The sequence below is a fragment of the Nothobranchius furzeri genome, chromosome 11, assembly GCF_043380555.1.
Source record: "Nothobranchius furzeri strain GRZ-AD chromosome 11, NfurGRZ-RIMD1, whole genome shotgun sequence".
NCBI classification, from domain to species: domain Eukaryota; kingdom Metazoa; phylum Chordata; class Actinopteri; order Cyprinodontiformes; family Nothobranchiidae; genus Nothobranchius; species Nothobranchius furzeri.
This window is the reverse complement of record NC_091751.1, coordinates 41,294,443-41,319,011: the sequence shown is the minus strand read 5'-3', so window position 1 is coordinate 41,319,011 and position 24,569 is coordinate 41,294,443. Positions and strand designations below refer to the sequence as shown.

General features: G+C 40.9%; 1 protein-coding gene across 4 annotated transcripts in view; it reads right to left on the bottom strand.

The window, feature by feature from the left end:
* The window catches only part of LOC107383499 (zinc finger protein GLIS1), a 44,631-nt gene extending 23,452 nt beyond the window's left edge, over positions 1–21,179 (bottom strand). Inside the window, exons 1-3 of one of the 4 annotated variants that reach the window (XM_070541575.1) lie at positions 21,076–21,179; positions 17,883–18,014; positions 2,580–3,635 (exon numbers count right to left, since the gene is read on the bottom strand). In XM_070541575.1, the coding sequence (XP_070397676.1) occupies positions 2,580–3,443 (864 nt within the window). In that variant the 5' untranslated portion in view covers positions 3,444–3,635; positions 17,883–18,014; positions 21,076–21,179. The other 3 variants (XM_070541574.1, XM_015956159.3, XM_070541576.1) reach the window with 3 other exon arrangements.
* Between the last annotated feature and the right edge of the window lie 3,390 nt (positions 21,180–24,569).

Here is a 24,569-nt window from a genome sequence, read left to right as displayed (position 1 = left end):
ATTATTAATCTGAGTGATGGGTTGACGGCAGCAGGGAATAACACAACATTAGTCACTCTGAGGGACGTGCGTTTGGCCCCAAACAGAAGGTCACAGTGGGACAGACATGAAGAGTTAAGCCTTAAAGAGTGACTGATGACAGAAGTGATGAAGGGCGACGCTGCTTTGCGGGCTCAAAGGCCGACGCTGTGATGGTTAAAGCAGAAACATCACAACTGTTTTTTCTAAAACATGATGTGTTCTGCTATAGTCTTCATCGTTGGATGGATTATGAAACGTTAAAATACAGTTTTTCTGCACAAATCTGGTACGTTGGGAGCTGAATGGTGACATGTTGGAGCAGCGATGTTGGATGTGATGACAGCCGGCTATTTGAATGTGGAAATAGTTTAGAAGGCTCTTTTCTTCAACTAACTTTGACATTAGTTCGGTTTGGTTTATAATTTGTGAGCCATATTCAGTTTCAATTGTTGCAGAGGGTCAAGATGACCACTGCAGCTAATCAACCTTACGCACAAGCAGCTAGAACTCCGTCTTGTTTGCAGATACTGAGCTGAGTTTTGGTGTGGTAGCAGCTGAGTCACTCACAACACAAACTCTGAACGGATTAGGCCAGAGTTTGTAAGACTTGACCAAATTTAACTAATTATAAGCTGATCTTAGTTAAGAACTCAGACACAATGATTCTTCTGTTCAGGTCAGAGATGTCCAAACTTTTCAAGACGAGGGACAAAATCATGAAATTAAAACTTCTCACGGGCCACAAATGTTTAATTTAATATTTTTTAAGAATGCAAATGTTATTTTATATTTTTCATTTGTTCTTCCTAAAATAGATACTGGTAAAAATGTGAACATAAAATATTTAAATATATGAATTTATACCAACAGCCTCCTGGACAGACTTAATTCCACAATTCTAACAACACTAGTGAGGGCCACGCAAAATCCCTCAGAGGGCCACAAATGGCCCCCGGGCCGCACATTGGATTCACCTGGTTTAGGTCATTCAAAGTGAGTTTTATTACATTTCAAAAATTGAAATGACATTTTTGCTCTTCTCTTGAAATAAAACCTATAGTTACTGTAAAATGGTTTAACCCTTTGAAGTATGAATTATGAAATCTTCAACCATGATTTTTTTAACAATTTTTTTCATTCATCTTTAGATTTGAATTAAACATATTTCAACAAATATTTTTTGTAACATTTAATGACTTACAAATAATTTATTACATGTCCACCCCAGTGGACAGCGTACATTCCGATCATGAAATATGTTGGCTTGACTTACTGAAGTCCAAATGGAGGGGCTCAAATGCAATAAAATCTTCAACAGCTGTGCTCAATAACAAAAAATAAATAAATAACAATTTTGAGTACCTGTCCACTGTAGTGACCATTATGCATCAATGGGTTAATAATATATTACCCAATTAATGGCTGCTTTGTCATATCACAAAATAAATTAGAGTGAGATAATCATGGTATTATAGGGAAAAACAAAAACGTAAACATTTGTTGTTTCTGTAACCAAATTCTGAGGCTTAATAAATAATTGCTTGCTTGTAGGGCAGAATTCAGACCATTTATTGGTGCTGCAAACATCCAGCTTTTATTTATTTATTTGTTCATTGAACAGAGGCTTGTTTCTCTCTTTGCATACATGAGTAAAGGAAACAAGTGAGCAGAGGAAACAGTTTGATCCTCCCCGAGTGCAACAGGCTGATGATCAGTCTGACCCGTAAACAGGTTCATCCCATTCAGACGCCGGTAAACTGTTGAATGGACCGTTTGAGGCAAAGCAAAAAGGTAAAAGTGATGAGATTTGTTTGAGTGAGAGTTTCCAAGGCTCCTACATGCTCTGGAAGAATCCCTGTTCATGTAAAGCGACTGAAAACTATATTTGTCGCCACTGAAGGAACCAAGATTTGAAAGGAAAGACTTTTCTGGAATAAATTTCTTAAATATATCAAGTTTATATAAGACCTTTGGAAAATACTTCTTAACTAACGCGCATTTAAATAAAAGATGTCCACCAAATTCAGAGAAAAACAACAAAAGCAGGAAAACAGCAAATGTAAAGCTTTATTATATTAAGATTTATAATCATCCATATAAAATTATCATCATCGTTTGTTTTTAGGTTTCAAAAAGTGGTCTCTCTTAACAGGTAATATGAAATGTAATTTTTTTTTTGTTTGAAATAATAGTTTCTCAGTTTTGGACAAATCTTGAACTTGGCATTGTTATTAATCTCAAGCAATGTGGAAGATCTTGTTCAAACTGTAAGCACTCATAAAAAAAGCTCACAGCCACTACAAAATCACATTTTAGCTCTAGAACACAGATAAACTACTGGCCATTTTGGAGTTGGCTAGATAGAAAATTGCTAATGAAATTCTGAGAGGTCTATCCAGAGGCTTATAAGATATTTTGCTAACAGATGAATGTTCACATTAGAGCATAGGTTAAAGATGATGATTTTCAAAGTAAAAGCCTGCATTTTTTACTGGTTATCTTTTCATTTTGTGATCATTTTAAAATAGGTGTTTGCAAACAAAAACCAACCAACTCACCATGCATTTATTGGGTTTTTCTCCAGAATGAACCCTCATGTGGATGAGCAGCTTGTAGCGAGCGTTGAAGGGTTTGTGCCGTCGAACACATCCGGTCCAGAAACATGCAAACTCCTCCCCTTTGCGCTGGTCAATGTGCACCTTCTCAATGTGCCTCACCAGCTCCTCTTGGCTGCTGTAGGAGGCGCTGCAGTCGATCCAATGGCACGACTGCTCCTGCTGGTCTAAGGTGTGTTCCTGTCCTGCAGGTCTGGGACATTGAATGGGGGATTGGTTTCGGTCTGGTGAGTTGTAACCCTGAGGGGCCTGGTCCAGAAGGAAGGGCTCCCCCTGCTGGTGGTTCATTTGAAACGGCTCCCTTTTACACGGCGAGAAATCATCTGGAGGCTCTTGTTTTATAGTGCAGTACTCCTCCTGTAGATTGTGTTGATGCGAAAGGAATGTGTTGTCAGAAGGAGGCAAGCAAGAGGCAGGAAGTAAAGCTGAGGAGGAAGAGGAAAGACATGAAGGTTCGAAAGATGACGGTTTGCTGCAGCTGGTGAGCACATAAGGAACAGGCAAGGAGGGGTGAGGGTAGCAGCTGGTCCTTTTGGTGCTGCTCTTTAGGTCAGAATGAGCTATGGTGACAAAGTCTTCAACAATCTTTTCTACGTGGGGTTCGGCTGTCTTACAGCTGAGGAGAGAGTTGAGGTCACAACCCAGCAAGGTCTTGGGAAGAGAGCACAGCCCTGCAGAATGTAACAAGGGCTGGCAAAGGCCCCCAGAGGAGAGCGGCGCCTGAAGATCACCCGCATCCTCAAACACACTCCCAAAACCAGGTAGAGTCAGCTGCACGTCTGGAGGACCAAGATCAGGGGGCCACATGCCAGCCCCCTCTCCAACCAAGGAACGCTGTAAATAAAATCACTGATCTCCACAGAGTAACCTTTCTAATCCATCGGAGATAAAAGCTTCCAATGGATCCGACTCTCAGATGTGACCGACGACGGATGAGCTGCTGCTGGCTTCTTCTGGAGGTGTAATCGTGGTGGTGCTGGGTCAGTCATCACTTGAACTCTGCGAGAAACAGAAACCAAACCTTACTGATTCACCTTAACTGATAAAATTAATACATCAACCGCAAATATTTTACATCACACCTGAAGACCCTCTGTGGTAAAAGGCTCAAACCTCTGCATTCCAGGTCTAATACAAAGTAGGATTTAAAACCGTACTTTGCAACTTTTTCATATTTTTAAATAATTGTTTGAGCCTGGATGAGCTAAAATGCTTTACTGGGCTACTGAAAAGTCACTAGGCTAGGGAGACATTTCAGCTGCTTTACCAAGATGAACGCACAACGAGGACATAAGTATCAGTTTTGGTTCAACTAAACAGACACAAGATTTGCTAAAAGCAAGCCAAAACTGCCAAGTGTGCCTTTAAATTAGGGAAATAAATAAAAACAAGCAAGTCAGGGGGGAAAAAAGACGTTTTGTTTCATTAATACCAAAAGTGCTGAAGAGGAGGCTGACCTGAGACCAACAACAGGTGTAATCAACACAAACAAGAATCCACAACAGGTGATTAAACTGAGCCGTCTCAAACAAAGATGTATTTTCTGTTAAAAATAGCCCCAGTTATGCAACCCAGATTTGATGCATTGCGTGCACCGTCTGCTAAAGATACACTCATCTAATCCAAAAACAACAACTACAGACCATAAAATGCAATGGTTACAAAAGCACAGATCAGTTATTTTTTTCTTCTGGGCAGATGAGGTTTTAAATAAGGCAAGCTGCTGGTCACAACTCTACATTCCACCAGAGAACTTCAGCAGCCACATAAACTCTGATGGGTCGAGACAAAAACAGTAAATAGGGATGACAATATATGGAAATCTTCATCATGGTATTTTAAATAGTGCAAAAAATATCACAAATGAGGGAGTGTGATTAAAACTAAAATGTTTGATCTTGGTTAGTGAAAGTTTATTCATCATGAGCCCTGCTAGGTATAAAGGTATAAACGTTACCTTCACTCCCCTTTAATAACGACTGCCTGTTCTCTAAGATGCAATTGTTCTGACTTCTGACTCATGCAGGAAAGATACTCACAGCTCAAAACCACTTAAGACAACCCCCAGCTTAAAAAAACAACTTTCCAATGCTCTCTTTAAGGCCACCCTCGCATCAAACAGCCATGTTCTGGTTGGAGGTTGGAGCCTGAAAGCTGCTCCAGATGCGTGTAATCAGGAGTGCACTAATAAACCACATATTTCTGCTAATGCAGCACTAAACCAATGGTCTAAACACAAATACAGTAGCTCTACTAACTGTGAGGAGACTTCCAGTTCTCACCAATCTTCCACATATTGATGATCTAATTTGCAGCAGGCTTCCTGCCACGTGTAGTTAGTCATCGGAAAGCTTCAATGGGAACTTGTGCTGATGAAATCCCACAGATATTTTATGAGGCCGAGCTGAGAAGATGAGTAGGTTCACTTCTGTAGTTATATTAGCTGACGATGGAGTCACTAAGTGTAGGTTCAGGCCCATAGTTTCCTGGTATAGTCTGGTTTACAGTTTTATGATTCTTCCCGTAAAATCGCTGGAGTTCCCCTCTCCAGAGCTGTGTAGCAAAACAGTCATGGGAACTGGGGTTAAATCTTAATTAGAGAGGCTGCGATGTGTCTGTGCCTCAACAAACTCAACAGGATTAATAGCAAAGTGGTTTGGTGTGACTGAAGAATGACAATTGCAACCCACAACCTGCTGGCATTCGGAGCTCAAACCAATATTAGAGCGTAGAAAGGAAACAAACCCATCAAAGACAAATAATCGTTTCATTGTTTGTAATGACATTCAAACGTCCATAAACGTATCAGATATCCAGCTGTCGGTACAGCTGTGTCTGCGCACCAAAACACTTCAGACCTAATCCAGAAAGAAGAATCAGACAGTGAAACTAAGAAAAGTGTCCCACAAAGCCTCAAACTGAGCCAGCGAGCATTATAAAATAGCAGCCTCATCTCATGTGGTGCCTTTTAAAGACTTACTTGCTGAGGTTAGCTAAACACAGCTGTGGCATTTCAAGACAAGCAAATGTGTACTTATGTCAACAAAAAGCACTTTGGTTGTGGAATGACAAAGATTTTTTTTGTGTTTTTTGGTTCAGTTGAAACGTGGGAAAGATTTGCTTATTGAAACAAAGAGCGTGAAGCCACAATTAAAACTACTTTAATTATGAGCTTCATAAATTATCTTCTGTGGTGCTCATAGATGGTTGATGATGCTGGTAATAATCAGTACCGAGAGTCTGCCTTAGTGAAATATCTTTGTGTGCAAATTGTCACTAGCATAAATATGCATGCATTATGTAACAGCATTAAAGTTTAGTAGCAGGACTCCTGCTGTTTTACAGGCTGCAATAATCAATGTTTTCCTGTAAGGCATTAGGTACAGCCAGTAATCACCTAACCCTGCAGCCCTGCAGTATTTTATTGAGAAAATCTAAGTTAAAAACTGATTATTCGTGAAGTTTTAACTGGAAAAGTTCCCCAAACCCCAAATTTGCACAATCTATGAAACACCAAGCCACAGAAAAGTAACCAACAATAAATTACAACAGTTATTAGTTATAATTCTTTTTTCTGATAACTGCAGCCAAAAAAAGCTTCATTATGCAACAGTTTTCCCTTAAAATACCCACTGTTTTAGTACAGGGTAAAAAATAGATTAAATAGAATGATGATAATATTTAAGATTTCAGCAATAACACAAAGATAAACCAAACATTTTACTTTCAGTTATGTTAAGTTAGCATTTAAGACAGGTTTCATGTCAAATTTTCACAGCGATTAAAAATAATTGTTGTACATTTCGGTCAGAATTGATCAAAAGCGTCACTTAACATCCCTTTAAGTGCTTATGTTCTAGCAAGTTTACAGTAAAACTAAATATTGACAAATAAGTTTGGCTTCACCTAAAGCATCAGAATAGGTGTGTGTGTGTGTGTGTGTGTGTGTGTGTGTGTGTGTGTGTGTGTGTGTGTGTGTGTGTGTGTGTGTGTGTGTGTGTGTGTGTGTGTGTGTGTGTGTGTGTGTGTGTGTGTGTGTGTGTAACAGACAAGAGGGACCAGTTTCCCAGTAACGGATCGAGTTGGCAGAAGGGTGAAAGTTTACACTTCCCAGAATCATTGTTGCTGAGTTCTCCACCTTCTAACTTACATTACTCCTGTGTTTATGTGCCAGTGATGCTCTAACAAACCTTCATTTGACCAACTTTTAGGCCACCTCATGTTTGTGTTGTAGAATAAATAAAATTACTAGTGATTTTTTCCAGCAGGATTCTGCTTTACGTTCATACAGCCAACTTCTACATCCTCAAACAGGCGCACTGGAGCTTTCCCCCCCAGAGTACGACTTATAAGGCATTCATTCTTACTAGCGATCACTGCAAATGTATTGAAATTATGAGTATAGTTGACATTTGACACTTTAACACCCGGAAAATGCAAAAGGTCCTTCTAACAATGACAGACTTTGTCAAGAGCTCATCAGGAAATATATTTTTATGTTCTTTTTCAGTTCAGTAAATAAAAACAACTACCGTCACTTTCCATTTGAGGAAACTGTGAAGAAGACATAAAAAGCAGTGTCTGCTCAGTGGTGAGAGACATTACAGTCTACTACACAGACAGCAGACGGTCTATACTACAACCATCACATCAGAGCTTTGAGTGTAAAAATAAGCCCAGCACATTCTGCAAAAACATTTATTCATATCTTTTAGTCGGCTCTGGGATCTTTGAAGTCAATGTCTGCAAAAAAAATGTTCAATAGCGCAAACAAAAAAAATCTTAAATACATCAATGATGTCTGTCAAGAGCTCAAATGGGAAGTAAGAAGCGGAGCTGGAGAAAAACCTGTGGATGGAGCGGCCCTGCCAAGTGGGGTCTGGAGACATTCATGCCACTGATGAGGACCACATGACTGGAAGGTGCCACTTGTTTCTGTATCTGTCTACCGGTCAGACTGCAGCCAAGTCTGCATTAAAAAAAAGGTGCTGAATACATTTTTTCCAGAAGTCCAGAATCTTCCAAGTGAGTGATGGGCTTAATGAAGGGGAGCAGTGTGCAGCAGCAACAGGACCATGACGAACCTCGATGCCGATGCCAACAAAGACACAATCTGTGATTCATGCCTGAACTGAGAAGCTTTCCTCAAAGACGAAGCTCATCCAGGTGACAAAGCTACTGATCTCTGCAGAAAATTAGTTCATGACAGAAAAGGACCCTGTAGGTTTGCATTATTAATGGAGTTTTTCCAAAAACTATATTCATGTTCATGCATTTAGCAGAAGATTTTATCCAAAGTGATTCACAGGTAAACGTGAACATGCATCGAGTAGGAAACCAGGGGAAGAGCATGCCAACTCCATGCAGTCAGGATTCAAACCTGCAACCTCATTGCTGTGAGGCAACAGTGCTTCCAACTGCACCATCATGCAGAGGAAATACTAATATTCTTATGCTCTCATATTTCTTGCAGTTGGTGTGTGTAAACTTACCTTTTGGCATTAATCAGAGCAAAAATCAATAAAAGTGAAGTTTACAGAAAACACATTTATTCCAGATTTTCCTCCTTTTTACAGGGTTTGCAATGCCAAAATGACTCAAATACTCTGAGTTTTGACTCTGTGTGTATGTGTGTGTGTGTGTGTGTGTGTGTGGGGGGGGGGGTGATAAAAACTTTATTCTGCATTTAGTCTTTACTTTTTTTTAAAATGTTCATGTTTTTGGTTAAAGTTTAACCAAATTAGAAATGAGCACAAGCTGAGACGTTAGGTGTTTCACATATTTCCACATCGTTAATTTATGGTTTATTTAATTTTTTCCATCAAATGAAGATCAGAATAAGTAAAACGAATACTCCTTCATATTTTCTAACCCAAGAGAAAAAAAGAAAGTTTTCTGAAATTGATCAAATTTCCTGTTTGACGTTGGACACTGTATGACGTTCAGATTGGATTAAAAATAATAAAATAAAAACAGAACAATGTGACTTTTTATATTCAATTCAATTCAAGTTTATTTATATAGCGCCAAATCACGACAAGAGCCGTCTCAAGGCACTTCACATAATAAACATTCCAATTCACAGTTCATTAAGCCAATCAGAAATAATGTTTCCTATATAAGGAACCCAGCAAATTGCATCAAGTCACTGACTAGTGTCAGTGACTATACAGCAATCCTCATACTAAGCAAGCATGCAGCGACAGTGGAGAGGAAAACTCCCTTTTAACAGGAAGAAACCTCCAGAGAATCCTGGCTCAGTACAAGCAGCCATCCTCCATGACTCACTGGGGATCGAGAAGACAGAGCAGGCAGGCAGGCAGGCAGGCAGGCAGGCACGCACGCACGCACTCACACACACACACACACACACACACACACACACACACACACACACACACACACACACACACACACACACACACACACAAAGACAAGTAATGTGTCTATAGTTATATTGTGATGTCTTAGTAAATATTGTATTTGGTGAAAGATAAACTTTATTGTATTTATCCCAGTGGATCTATAATTAAACGGATAAACTAGTATTAGCACATCAAAAGTCAAAAACAAAAAGTTATTATCAGGAGAGAGAGAATGTATTAGTGGTTAGCAGCGGTGTGCTAGTCGATGGCCCCCTCCATGAGGCCACCACAGCTCAGCAGAACGTCATTGTAGCTTCTTCTGGGGAGAAAAACACTTACAGAGAAAATAAAGTTAACAGCTGAAATTGCACAAAATAGTACAGTTAAAGAGCAGACTGTAGAAGAAAGCAGTAGAGTGTGAGAAGTGGTCAGTGTATCCTCCAGCAGTCTAAGCCTATAGCAGCATAACTACAGAGATAACTCTGGATAATCTATCCTATTTAGATGTAGGCATGTTGGAGGCAGGGCAAGGGAGAGCCGTCTTTACCGACTGTACACTCCACCTCCCTGTACTCCCCCACTTGTCCAGATTTAGGCTAACATCAGATTTTAACCATAGGCCCTAACAAATAAAAATGTTTTAAGCCTATTCTTAAAAGTAGACAAAGTGTCTGCCTCACGGACTAAAGCTGGGAGCTGGTTCCACAGGAGAGGAGCCTGATAACTAAAAGATCTGCCTCCCATCCTAAGTTTAGATATTCTTGGAACCACCAGTAAACCTGCAGTCTGAGAGCGAAGTGCTCGGTTAGGAACATATGGAACAATCAGATTACTGATGTATGATGGACCTTGATTATTAAGAGCTTTATATGTGAGAAGAAGGATCTTAAAATCTATTCTGAATTTAACAGGTAGCCAATGTAGGGAAGCTAAGACAGGAGAGATATGATCTCTTTTTAATTCTCATCAGAACTCTAGCTGCAGCATTTTGGACAAGCTGAAGACTTTTAACTACATTCTGTGGACTCCCTGAGAGTAATGAATTACAGTAATCCAGTCTTGATGTAATAAATGCATGAACTAGTTTTTCAGCATCATTCCTGGAAAGTATGCTTCTAATCTTAGCAATATTCCGAAGGTGGAAAAAGGAAATCCGACAAACTTGTGAAACCTGGGATTTGAATGACATGTCCGGGTCAAAGATAACACCAAGGTTCCTTGCTTTGTTCTCGGAGATTAATGTAATGCCATTCAGGTCAGGCGATTGGCTAAGCAATTTCCTTTTCTGGATTTCTGGTCCAAAGATGAGAACTTCCGTCTTGTCTTGATTTAAAAGCAAAAAGTTTAGAGTCATCCAATTTTTTATGTCCTCAAGACAAGCCTGTAATCTACCCAACCGATTAGGTTCATCAGGGTTAATGGATAAATATAACTGAGTATCGTCAGCATAACAGTGGAAGTTTATCCCATGCTGTCTAATGATTTTACCAATTGGGAGCATATATATAGTAAAAAGAATTGGTCCAAGCACTGAACCCTGTGGTACTCCGCAAGTAACCCTGGAGTATGAAGACGATTTGTCATGTACATTTACAAAATTAAATCTGTCAGACAGGTAGGATTTAAACCAGCCTAACGCTGTTCCTTTGATCCCTACAACATGTTCAAGTCTTTCTAAAAGAACATTGTGATCAACTGTGTCAAAAGCAGCACTGAGATCTAACAAGACTAGAACAGACACAAGATTCTTATCTGAGGCCATGAGAATATCATTTGTAACTCTCACTAATGCAGTTTCAGTGCTGTGATACTCTCTAAAACCAGACTGAAATTCCTCAAACAGAGCATTAGTGTTTAAATGCTGACATACTTGGATGGCCACTATTTTCTCCAGGACTTTGGATAAAAATGGAAGGTTAGATATTGGTCTATAATTCATTGGGTCATCTGGATCCAGAGAAGGCTTCTTAAGTGAAGGTTTGATTACAACAAGCTTAAAATCTTGTGGTACATACCCATTTGCTAAGGATAGATTAATTATATCTAGAATGGGGGCAGTAACCAAAGGAAATGCATCTTTAAATAATTTGGTTGGGATTGGATCCAAAATGCAAGTTGAAGGTTTAGATGAAGCTAATATTTTTGATAACTCTGAAAGCTCAACTGGATCAAAACGGTTCAAGCACAGATGAGGTTCTACAGTCACCTCTGAAGCTGCCTCACTTACTGAGGAAGAAGAAATCGCATTAGGGAGGATGCTAAAGATTTTGTTTCTAATAGAATTAATTTTACTTGTAAAAAAATCCCATGAAGTCATTGCTGCTGAGGGCTAAGGGAATAGATGGCTCAGAGCTATGATTCTGTGTAAGTTTAGCAACTGTACTGAAAAGAAATTTAGGATTATGCTTATTCTCCTCAATTAATGCTGAAAAATAAGCAGTTCTAGGTTGTTGAAGCTTATTTTTATAAAGCACAAGACTATTTTTCCAGGATAGGTAGGCCTCCTCATGGTGCGTAGAGCGCCATGTTCTCTCCAATTTCCTAGAGTTTTGTTTTAAGGCTCGTAGATGAGAGTTAAACCAGGGAGCCAACTTCCTGTCCCTAATTACCTCCTTTTTTAAAGGGGCAACATCATCTAATGCCACACATAAAGAGGAATTAACATGATGAACTAAGGCATCAATTTGTGAGGGGCTAGAACTGAAAATATTGCCCTCTGCTACATGCCTCTGAGATGCTGAGGACAGTAAAGATGGAACAGTTGATTTAAAAGACGCAACTGCGTTGTCAGATAGAGACCGACTATAGTGAAATTTACTTTCATGTCTCGAGAACTCAGTTATAAAAAACTCAAAGGTTATCAGAAAGTGGTCCGAGAGGACTGGATTATGTGGAAAGATCGTTATTTCCTCACACTCAATGCCATAAGTCAGAACAAGGTCCAATGTATGATGGCAGGAGTGGGTGGAGCTATGTATTCTTTGAGTAAAACCAATTGAGTCTAAGATATTACTAAAGGCTACATTGAGGCAATCATTTTCGATGTCCACATGAATGTTGAAATCCCCCACTACAATGACCTTATCAGTATTTAGCACCAAATCAGATAAAAAAATCAGAGATCTGATCCAAAAACTCAGAGTAAGGGCCTGGTGGACGATATAAAACTACAAACAAGAGTGGTTTTACAGTTTTGCTATCTGGATTAGGAAAAATAAGAATAAGATGTTCAAACGAACTGTAACTATTAATCTGTAAGGGACTGATTAATAAGTCTGAATGAAAAATGGTTGCCACTCCTCCTCCTCGCCCTGTACTTTGAGCAATATGATGATTTAAATAATTTGAAGGAGTCGACTCGTTTAAGCTAACATAGTCCTCTTGCTGCAGCCAGGATTCTGTGAGAGAGAGCAAAGAGATCTGAATATCACAAATCAACTCATTAACTAACAAAGTCTTAGAAAAAATGGATCTAATGTTCAACAACCCACATTTAATTTTTCTAGTTTTCTGCTCAGTTGAATTTGTTCTAATATTTATGAGATTTCCATGATTTGCTTTATTAAGCCTGATATTTAATCTGTGTGATTTTGGCCGTGGGCAGGACACTGTCTCTATGGGGTAGTGGGTGGGTAACAGTACAGAAGCTGCAGAGGGGTGGGTTAAACTACGACTCTGCTTCCTGGTCTGGACCCTGGGTTGTCATGGAGGACTAATAAAACTGGCCATATTCCTAGAAAGAAGAGCTGCACCATCCAAAGAGGGATGGATGCCGTCTCTCCGCATCAGACCAGGTTTTCCCCAAAAAGTTTTCCAATTATCAATGTAGCCCACGTTGTTTTCAGGACACCACCTAGACAGCCAGCGGTTGAAGGACAGCATGCAGCTAAACATGTCGTCACTGGTCCGATCAGGCAGGGGGCCAGAGAAAATTACGGAGTCCGACATTGTTTTGGCAAACTTACACACCGAAGCAACATTAATTTTAGTGACCTCCGTTTGGCGTAACCGGGTGTCGTTACCGCCAGCGTGAATAACAATCTTACTGTATTTACGCTTATCCTTAGCCAGCAGTTTCAGATAAGATTTAATGTCACCCGCTCTGGCCCCAGGTAAACATTTAACTATGGTTGCTGGAGTCTCTAATGCCACGTTTCTGACTATGGAGCTGCCAATGATGAGAGTCGGCTTATCAGTGGGTGTGTCACTGAGCGGGGAAAATCTATTAGAAACGTGGACGGGTTGGTGGTGGCCCACGGGCTGGGTTCTATGCTTCCTGCGTACCGTCACCCAGCCAGCCTGAGGTCCCGGCTGCTCGGGTTCTGCTGGAGGGTCGCTACGTGGTTGTTCTGAGCTAGTTAGCCCCGCGCTAGCTAAGTAACTACGGCTGTTTACAGGTTTTTCAACAGCGCGGAGCCGGGACTCCAATTCCGACACCCTCGCCTCCAAAGCTGCAAAAATGCTACATTTATTACACTTACCATTATCACTAAAGGAGGCAGAGGAGTAACTAAACATCTGACACAGAGAGCAAGAGATAGGAGACGGAGAAGCAGAGACAGAAGTAGCCATAGCTGTGCTGAGGCTAAGCTAACTGGACGAGCAAACTGTTCAGTACCAAATAAACTGCGTGCAAACTCAAATGGTTCCCTAAAAGCTAGGTGGAACAACAGAAAATTTGTGTTTTAGCGTGCTTTTGTGCTACAACAACTCAGAGATATCCAAGTACAGAGAAATTAAATCAGCTTTAGCGAGCCCCAAACACCAAACAGCTACACGGAGTGCAACACTGAAAACAGGAAACAGGAAACGCCTTACCGCCAGGTGCAGCCAATCAGCAATCAGCCAGTTACGACAATCAATAGTTATAGTGAAGATATTAGCTGACGGATCCTAGACTGTATCAGTATCAACAAGTACAACAAATATTAAAAAGATTGTATTGATGCCTCTCCAAAGGAAGAAGAGGAAATGATAATAATCATAATCAAGGTGTGGGAAACTCATTTATCTCCCTGTGCATGCGTGGGTTCTCTCCGGGTACTCTGGCTTCCTTCCACAGTCCAAAAACATAACTGTTAGGTTAATTGGTCTGTCTAAATTGTCCTTAGGTGTGTGTGTGTGTGTGTGTGTGTGTGTGTGTGTGTGTGTGTGTGTGTGTGTGTGTGTGTGTGCATGATTGTTTGTCCTGTGTGTCTCTGTGTTGCCCTGCGATGGACTGGCTCTCTGTCCAGGGTGTACCCCGCCTGAATGCCCATTGACCGCTGGAGATAGGCACAGGCGCAGGTACAGGCACCAGCACCAGCACCAGCACCAGCCCCAGCCCCAGCCCCAACACACCCCCCACCCCCACCCCCCACCCCGCGCGACCCTACAAGGACAAAGTGGGTTCAGATAATGGGTGGATGATGGATGGAAACTCATTTGATAAATACATTTGCAGTGGTCTCTGGTAGGAATGAATGCCTTGCAAGTCTTACTCAAGGGAAAAAATCCCAGAAGTGCCTGGATCAGCAGAGGGTGGCAGCAGTGTGACGTACATCTGTCAGTCTATTCTCTATCAGAAGCTAACGTGGGTGTAGGAGACTGTTTTCATGTTCAGCCTGCATGAAAGACTCAGAGTGACCAATTATAATCAGAAACAATCATTGAAAAATGTTTTTCGGTGTACCACACCTTTAAAGCTTTTCATTTAAGGATAACAAAAAATAATTGTGTGATTATCCATCATTATATCTCAAGGGATGAGCTGATCCAAATGTTTCCAAGCAGGTGTGGATCTGTCAGAAAACCTTGAGAACGGATCACAGGAAATTCCCTTGAAATGACAGAGGCTGAGTTTAAACCACATAACAGAGCCAGAAGACCAGATACAGCAGCAGCGCTGCTGGACTGGCTCTGAAACACGAGCAGCATCTGGTAAAACTCTCCTCCCATGGACCCTAAACTGGTGCGATAGGTCCCGACTGTGTCTTTCCAAACAATTTTGGGTGGTTTTTGGTCGTAGGAATCTTGTGAAAATGTATGATGTTTGTATCTAGTGGTTTATTAAAGTTTCAGCGGGTGTGCTGCGAGCACAACATGAAGAAACTCTCCTCAGCACTCCTACATCCTTGGGAAACCTGAACCAATTTTTTTTTATTACAGGACATCTTTTTTATGTAAGAACATTAAGAATTGTTTCTATTTCTCATATATTTAATCCTTCAACAACTCAAATATAAACTAGTAAATATAAAAAAATTATAATTAAAACACTATGTAATAAACTTTTATTTTTTAATGCAACTATAAAGCAATACAACCATGAAGAAAAACAATTGGCCCTCACCACCTTTAGATCCTCGACTAGGGGGCAGTTGACATGTATAGGATTGGATATGCCAGGTTTTAGATGAAGGTACTAATCCTGGTACTCAATCTGGACAGTCTAGAAATGGTGAAATGTAAATTTGCAGCAGTGAACTTCAATTAGCTCCTTGTTGTGACTTATTGTCTCAGTAAAATCCAGATAAATGTTGAAATACCTCAATATAATTTCTTCTGACACTTTACTCTCACAATTACAACAAAAACACCATTACTAATAGTAATTTAGTGTTTCTTGGAAAACACTAAAGCTGTTCTTGACTCACTGTGCCATTGAGAATTTTCTGCCTCCAATAACATTCTATTTTTGTCGTCTGAAATTATGCAGAACTAAGAGGAAGGAGTTGACCAATGTTAAGGGCCAAAAACAACCACGACTCCATCTGAACAACAGTTAAATTGTTGGGAGTCACATTTCAAATGAACGAACAAGAAGGAATGAAGCAGAAAAAAAATCACTTAAATAACTGTCAAATTAATAACTGGGTAAACAAGCATCTTTAAAGTTAGAGTCTTCCGTTTACATAATCTACCAGTATTTCAGCTAAAATCAAGATCTAATCTATAAATTCCTGCCAAGATAAAAAAAAACACATTTGGATTCAAAATTTCCTCTGTAGCGAATTCTCTCAAAATACAACAGAAACACCAAACAGCACAGATGTCTTATTTGCAAATTCAGTAAGGTAGTACCATTAATCTTGACTAAATTACTTTAACAGCTTTATTTGTACTTCTTGTACATGGGTCACTCCTAGAATCATGTTTAAACTTTAGTTTAAAAACACCCTCTGGACTTTTATTTGCAAGACAATTTCCCTCACAAACTATTAATGAATAATTTGGAAGATTTATAATTTCATTTAACCAAATAAACCTTTGATGAGCACACTATGAATGTTCCAGGTTTGCAAACTAATCTGTTAAACATTTTTAACAGTGTGCCCTTATTTTAGCGGTGCCCTTTAATTCGCCAGAGCTCAGCTAATGAATAGCTGTCTAACCTAGGTCACACTAAATGAAGACATCACTTAATTTGCATGATTAATTTGCCACTCACCCCAAATATGTTCAGAACTACAAATTCTCTTACTTTAGTGGATTCTTATGTTTATCTAATATTAGGATTAAAGGTGCATTATGTAGAAATGAAGTAAAAATTACATCCTGTGGTAAAATGTGGTTACTGCAACCACTTTAAACAACTGGAGCTTTTTACCGGCTGGTGTCAAATTACAATTGTCGGCGCTGCAGTATTAGCTCGCAGGAGACAAGGCAACCCCACACTCACAGATGGTAAACAGGAGTTACGTCCCTCCTCCTTTGTTTTGAAAAGAGAAAAATTTACAATCCCCACATTAGCTGGATTTGAAATATGTTTCAATATAACCTTCCTTCCAAAATGACCGAAACATTAGATTAATGAGGTGGTGCTCACTCCTCACCCCTGCCACGTGGACCCAAGGGATAAACCATCAACCTTACTCAATGGTCAACTTTCCTTGCGGGGTCACCCATAAAGACAGTGGGAGGGTTAAGGAATGATGAAACAACCTTTTTCTGTTGTGGCTATAATACTTTTTACTCACTAAATAATTAGTGAGAAGAGCGAGTGATTTTCAGCTCCACTTCAGCTGATTAAAATCAGACGATTTAGATGTGGGTAGTTTATTCTAACTTAAATTAGAGAGATGTGTTTGGTATTCTTCCATATTTACTGTAATACATTAAAAAAATATATATATATATTTGGGGTGACGGTGGCACAGGAGTTAATCAGAAGGTTACAAGTTCGAGCCCCGCTCAGTTTCTTGCTGTCGTTGCGTCCTTGGGCAAGACACTTAGCCCCCCTTGCCTGTTGGTGGCGCCAGTGCTCAGCAGACTCGCCTCTGTCAGTGCACTCCATGGGAGCTGTGGCTACATTGTAGCTCATCACCACTAGGGTGTAAATGTGTGTGTGAATGGGTGAATGACTGATTGTGTTGTAAAGTGCCTTGGGGGGTTCCAGGACTCTAGAAGGTGCTATATCAAATACAGGCCATTTTACCATTTAATTCAAACAATTCTGTTTTTCCATCCAACATTTCACTTGCATCTATTATTTCACATGTGAAACTCCCAGTTACTTGATTCTGAATGAATAATTGTTCCAAACAACTGTATAATGTTTCAATCAAACACTTGGCTCAGAAAACCTTTACATAAAAGACATTAAAAAAATGTTATTTCCACGTACACTCAGCCAACACTGAATCAATTAAATCATAGAAAAAAATAATTTACAAGCTGATAAATGAGGATTCATAACTAAATCCAAAGGGGAAACACACACACACACATTGAGATTATTCCAAAGAAATAATGTGGAGTTAGATTTATCGTGTAGAGACGAGCGCCGCGTTTGTTACCTGGAACAGCTACATTTCCACTAATTTACTGGACGGTGCCAAGAACAAACATTCTGGGAGTTGAAATAATTTACCAAGTAAACATAACTTATGAGGACACTTGCCTTGGGCTATAATGCAGACCAGAAACAATGTTGAAACCATTAGCCGTGATGCTTGCAGTGGGTCGTATTACCCAGCCCTGTCACCCTTGGGTGTTGCAAAACAGCAGGCACCTCTGGCCAGGAATAATATTTCTGAAAAAAAAAAAAACAAGAGAGCTCCACATATGGGCGGTCCCCATTAATGTCTAAGGAAAACATCTCATCAGCATGCTGCGAGTGCACAAAAGGTGTAATAAAACACCCGCTCAAACCAGAATGACATTAGTTGTGACAAATTCAGACGTTTTGTGTGTGTGTCTAACAGTAATGTAAACCATATGATCAGAGGTGTTGCTCTGTGAACCTTTAATTAAATGCATTAGGTCATGTTGTGCTACGTAACATAAACACAAGTATTAAATGCAGCTTAGTAACAAAGCAGTGGCTTTACATGAACTCTACTGGCAACCAGAGGGAATTTCAATAATTGAGCTGCTTCCATCGAAATGTTGCTTAAACTTTTAAACAAATTTGCAAGTTCACATTGAAACAAATATTTTAAACAAATGTATTTATAAGAAGCCTTTGAGTGAGTTTTCTAAAACACGTGGAACAATGTCTGTTTATTTCTGTTCTCTTTATTATGTGATTTCCAGATTTTGTGGTTATTTTAATTAAAAATTATTTACAAAAAGCCAAATTTGCATAAAAGCAACTTAAATTTTCCATTTGAATAGCAACTATATGAGTAAAGAAATGATCCTCTGAAGTGAGTCTCTATAGAACAGGTTGTTCTAGGGTTGTCCCGATACTAAAATTTCAAACTCGATTCGATACTTGAAAAAAACTCGATGCTCGATTTCAATACTATTTAAAAACACTAATTTATTGAACAAGTTTATTAAAAAAATAACACTCCTCAATTTATACCTCAAAGTTAAAATGGTCTCTCTCAGTATTTTAATATAATATCAGAGAAACGGTGACGATGCGTTAAGTGGGCGCCCCGTAATCGGAAGGCTGAAGGTTCAAGCCCCGCTCAGTCTGTCACTGTCGTTGTGTCCTTGGGCAAGACATTTAACCCACCTTGCCTGCTGGTGGTGGTCGGAGGCACCAGTGCTCGGCAGCCTCGCCTCTGTCAGTGTGCCCCAGGGCAGCTGTGGATATTGTAGCTCATCATCATCAGTGTGTGAATGGGTCAATGGCTGAATGTGCTGTAAAGAGCCTTGGTGGGTTCTAGGACTCTAGAAGAGCTATATCAAATACAAGCCATTACCATTATTATCAGAGTCAGAAATCTACTTTTTTAAAGAAGCAGGTAAATTAAAGGTATGGCGGAGGATCTTTTTCTTCCATCTGAACCATTGATCCACATAACTGTCAATCATTCTGGAGAAGCTTTCACAAAAGGCCATCATCATACGTGCTCGTTCCTGGGTTAGTTCTCACTTCCTGCGCATTCTGTTTATGTGTAAGGCGATTCGCCATCATTCCTCGCTGTTCTCACTTGGTTCTTTTGATAATGGCTGAGAGTCGCAAGAGAAAAAGTGCCTTTGAAGTCTATGATAAGGAGAGAAAGGCCTCCGAAGTGATATATAAGACCAGAATTTGTTAGGAAACTCTTTTCAACTATGGCGCGCGCTGAAAGCGAAGGTTGGGCTCCCCACAGATTCCTCCGTCACCGTTTTTCTGCCCGATAGCTAAGCTGAAGTTCAGCATGTTATTTGGAGAAATGCATTTCAGATTACTAGTAGAAGTGCTGCAAGGTCGGCAGCTGATTGTAAACAGAGCGTGCACGAGCATAAGCGTTCTCTAGTGAATTTTTTTAAAAACATGGAGGGGGTGGTTCTTTCCTGAAATTCAGAAACATCCTCCGCAATACATTCAGCATGTTTGCTATTACTAGACCTAATTGTAATTTAATGAGACTGGTTAAATTGTGTCTCCAAACCATTATTCTTCTGTTTGCTGGTGTTGCCGTTAAAATGCAGCAACACAAGAAAGTGTATTTATAGAAAGACCTTTTGCTCAGTCACCTCCATCTAGAATCACTCTGATTGGTGGGTATTTTAAAAGTTTTATCCATCAGATTTTCTGGTCTTGACTTTGCACACAATACCACACCCCTAGACACCCATACCCAGATTTATTTATTTTTTCCCCCGTGCAGGAGGGTATAATCTCTCTTCATGGGAGGCAGCTGCAGTTTTGCATCCCTTCATTGGCTAATCTTCTTGTGTTGAAATCCGATGACACGTGTTCAATGTGTTGCTTACATTTATTTATAAAAATCTGCATTAGGAAAACAATTCACTCAAGCTGAAATTTATCCTCTTCTGCTGGTGTCAAATTGAAACTTACACACACAACTCTGGCCAATCTAAACACAATGTTTCAGGTCCACACAAACCTTGGCTTGTGCAGAGCTCCAGCTGAGCACTTGACCAAACAATTTAAGCATCTGGTGAAATAATTGATAAACAAACTCACACTCTAAAAAGATGAATTTTAGGGTAATTTAGGCTTTTCAGAACTGTGTAAATCTGTTTTGTTGCCATTTTAATGGCTGCATTTGTACAATAATTTGTAGTAGTGACATAACCCCTGATCCACACACATTTATGGCATGGATTTGCAAGCAAACACAAATTTCACAAGCTCCATGCCAGTGATATAATGAGACTAATGATTAAAACAATCCTCCTCATCTCTTGGACCCTCCATAAGCCAGATTTCCAACCCCTGCGCAGCACTTTTCATTCCAACTACATTACATAAATCAGTGAGACTGCAGAGAAGTGGAAAGGAAGAGTCTCATAAGTAATAAGAGAGGGAAAAAGAATATCAGAAGGAATTATTTGGATATGAGCTCACCACGATGTAGCCCATATAGCACCCACTTTGGATTAATTCCTCAAATCTTTGTTGCACAATCAAAACAAGTTCTTGTGCAATTCATCATATGGAAATAAACCATTCCCGAAGCACCGCTCTTCCTCCATCAGCTTTTCTACACTTTGTATTTACACATCCAAAACATTTTTACTGCTAGTCACCAGAAACTAAGCCACATTTTTAAAAGCGTTTGTCAAATCAATCCTCCGTTTGACACGGAATTTAGAATCTTGAGTAGTACGAGCGCGTGATAAAAGTATTCACGTGAGCAGAAACGCTTTAAATCCGCAGTAAAACACGCTGAAAGTGACGCTCTTACCGCATTACTTCCAGCCATTCAGTTTTGATTGGAGGTCTCTTCCTCGCGCTGGCTGCACACGGACTGCACTTCCCACTGTCACTTCGGCGCGCGCCCACTTCGCCAGATGCATCTCCTTCTATGCGCGAGCAGCGCGCACGTGCACCAATACCCCCCCCCCCCCCCCGCCCCCCCAGAGCAAGCTTCACTGGTCCTTCAAGAATATGTCAAATGTATTTCCTTAAAGTTATTTAAAGAATCAAAGTGGAGAAGAATGGGTTCCAAAAGGTTAAAAACTGCGTTTGATACTGAGGAAGCAAGATGGACGGAGACTGTTGTAAATGCGAGGGTGAGCACCATAAGAAATTTGATTTATACATTTATTTGTAAGCTGAACAATTGTAAAAATGTGATTTTTTAAAAATCTAACCAGTACCCGTGTCAGTGAAATACATTACCATACATGTGGAACATGGTTTAACAGCCTTTTTCTTTTTTAGAATAAGCAGTTACTATAATTTATACTTTATTTTCATACTCTTGTTGTTGTCTCTTGATTCTGTTTTCATGATTATTTGGCTCTTATGCTTTAATGTGTCATATTGTGCTCATTTCATTTTATCTGTACAATGTTTTTCTACTTCTGTGAATTGGACTAAGAGTCCAGAATAAAGAATCCTTTACTCAAAATAGGGTCATGATATGTAGGTGGATTATTTCTTTCTTTGTTTACTTCATGTTATGCTAATTTATTAGTTAGAGTCATAAACTTTTGTTTTCTTGGGTTTGTTCTTCACCCTCCCTCAGCTCCTGTCACTGATCATGCACACTAGTTTTTCCAACAGTGATCTGCTCACCTGCCCCTGGTTTCTAATCACCACCTGGAGGGATCACCTGAACTTGGGCCCTTTCTACAACCCCACACTGTGACAAAAAGTCAAACTATTCTGACTACTTTAGTAAAGTTGAAGTATTCATGAAAGAATGAGCTGATTTAAAAAACAACCTGTTAGGCATCTACAGCTGATATCCTTAATAGTTTTAACCCTTTATTGTCAGATGTATCAAATTTGGTGCACACACATTTTTTGGGTCTCTATCTCTTTAACAGGATTAGTACATTTGTCAAACTTCTACTCCATTATAATCTGTACAAATCTCCGACAGGAGGTGAGAGACAATTTTATTATGACATTACCTATGTGATATTGTAGCCTAGAAATCTAAACAGAGCAGGAGCAAAAAGATTTTGCTACAAAGGTCAGTCTAGCCATGCCCCAAAAGAACCTTTGCAGGTCTATGAACAGTTTTGTGTTATGCCAATCCACAGCGCTCCATTGGCTTGGTGGGTGGGATGATGCGACGGCGTGAACCAAATAAGATGGCAGCAGCTTGTTTGAAACGGCTTTGACATCATCTAGGGAGTGTTTAGACTTTGGCTTTTCTCCTTTATTTAGAAAAATGATGTATTTGCGTCATCTTTGACGGTGTTTGATGGTGTAGCAGACCGTCCCATTGTGGACATGTGGTGAGTATGCCATGATGTTTGTTGTTCAATAGCATGAGACAACTGTCTGAAAGACAACCATAGATCTCGCCCCACGGCTCAGATCTATATGTGTCGTTGCCAGACTGCTTTCAACTTATGATTAAACATCATTAATTGTAATTAAATGATGTATATATATGTATATATGTATATATATATATGTATATATATATATATATATATATATATATATATATGTGTGTGTGTGTGTGTGTGTGTGTGTGTGTGTGTGTGTGTGTGTGTGTGTGTGTTCCTCCTTGAACCGTCACATTATCATGGTGGAGGAGTTTGAGTGCCCTAATGATCCTAGGAGTTATGTTGTCTGGGGCACTTTGTGCCCCTGGTAGGGTCTCCCATGACAAATTGGTCTTAGGTGAAGGGTGAGCAAAGAAAGGTTCAGAGGATCTTTCATGGATGAACTATCAAGAAGTCTGAGTACCCGGCCCGGAGGGTTACCGGTGTCCCACCCTGGAGCCAGGCCTGGGGTTGGGGCCCGTGAGCGAGCGCCTGGTGGCCGGGCTTTCGCCCATGGGGCCCGGCCGGCCCCAGCCCGAACCGGATACATGGGCTCATCCAACTGTGGACCCACCACCCGCAAGAGGAATATGAAGGGTCCGGTGCAGTGTGGATTGGGTGGCAGACCGAGGCGGGAGCCTTGGCGGTCCGATCCCCGGACAAGGAAACTGGTTTTGGGACATGGAACGTCACCTCGCTGGCGGGGAAGGTGCAGGAGCTTGTGGCAGAGGTTGAGCGGTACTGGCTAGATATAGTCAGACTCACCTCGCCACATAGCATTGGCTCTGGAACCCAAGTCCTTGAGAGGGGTTGGACACCCTCCTTCGCTGGAGTTGCTCCGGGTGAGAGGCGGAGGGCTGAGGTTGACTTTTTGTTAGCCCCAAGACTCTCTGCCTGTGTGTTGCGGTTTACCCCGGGGGACGAGAGGGTAGCTTCCCTGCGCATTCGGGTCAGGGAACGGGTCCTGACTGTTGTTTGTGCTTATGGTCCAAATATCAGCTCAAAGTACCCACCCTTTTTGGAGTCCCTGGGACGAGTGCTAGATAGTGATCCATCAGGGGATTCCATTGTCCTGCTGGGGGACTTCAATGCGCACGTGGGCAATGACAGCATGACCTGGAGGGGTGTGATTGGGAGGAACGGCCCGCCTGATCTGAACTCGAGTGGTGTTTCGTTATTGGACTTCTGTGCAAGCCCCAGTTTGGCCATAACGAACACCATGTTCGAACATAAGGATGCCCATCGGTACACTTGGTACCAGGGCAGCCTAGGACGCAGGTCGATGATAGACTTGATAGTTGTATCATTTGATCTGCGGCCGTATGTTTTGGACACCCGAGTGAAGAGAGAAGTGGAGCTGTCAACTGATCACCACCTGGTGGTGAGTTGGATCAGATGGCAGGGGAAGAAGCCGGGTAGACCTGGCAGACCCAAACGCATAGTGAGGGTCTGCTGGGAACGCCTGGCAGAAGAACCTGTCAAGATGGTCTTCAACTCTCACTTTCGGCAGAGCTTTGACCATGTCCCGAGAGCAGTGGGGGATATTGACTCCGAGTGGGCCTTGTTCGACTCTGCGATTGTTGAGGCGGCTGTTGCTAGCTGTGGTCTTAAGGTGGCCGGTGCCAGTCGTGGTGGCAACCCCCGTACCCGGTGGTGGACACCAGAGGTTCGGGGAGCCATCAGGCTGAAGAAGGAGGCCTACAGGGAGTGGCTGGTCTGTGGGTCTCCGGAGGCAGCAGACAGGTACCGGATAGCCAAGCGGGGTGCAGCAGTGGCAGTTGCCAAGGCAAAATCTCGGGCGTGGGAGGAGTTTGGTGAGGCCATGGAGAAAGACTATCGATCGGCTCCAAAGAGGTTCTGGCAAACTGTCCGGTGCCTCAGGAAAGGAAGGCAGAAACTCGCTCACACTGTTTACAGTGGGGATGGGGAGCTGCTGACTTCAACTGGGGCT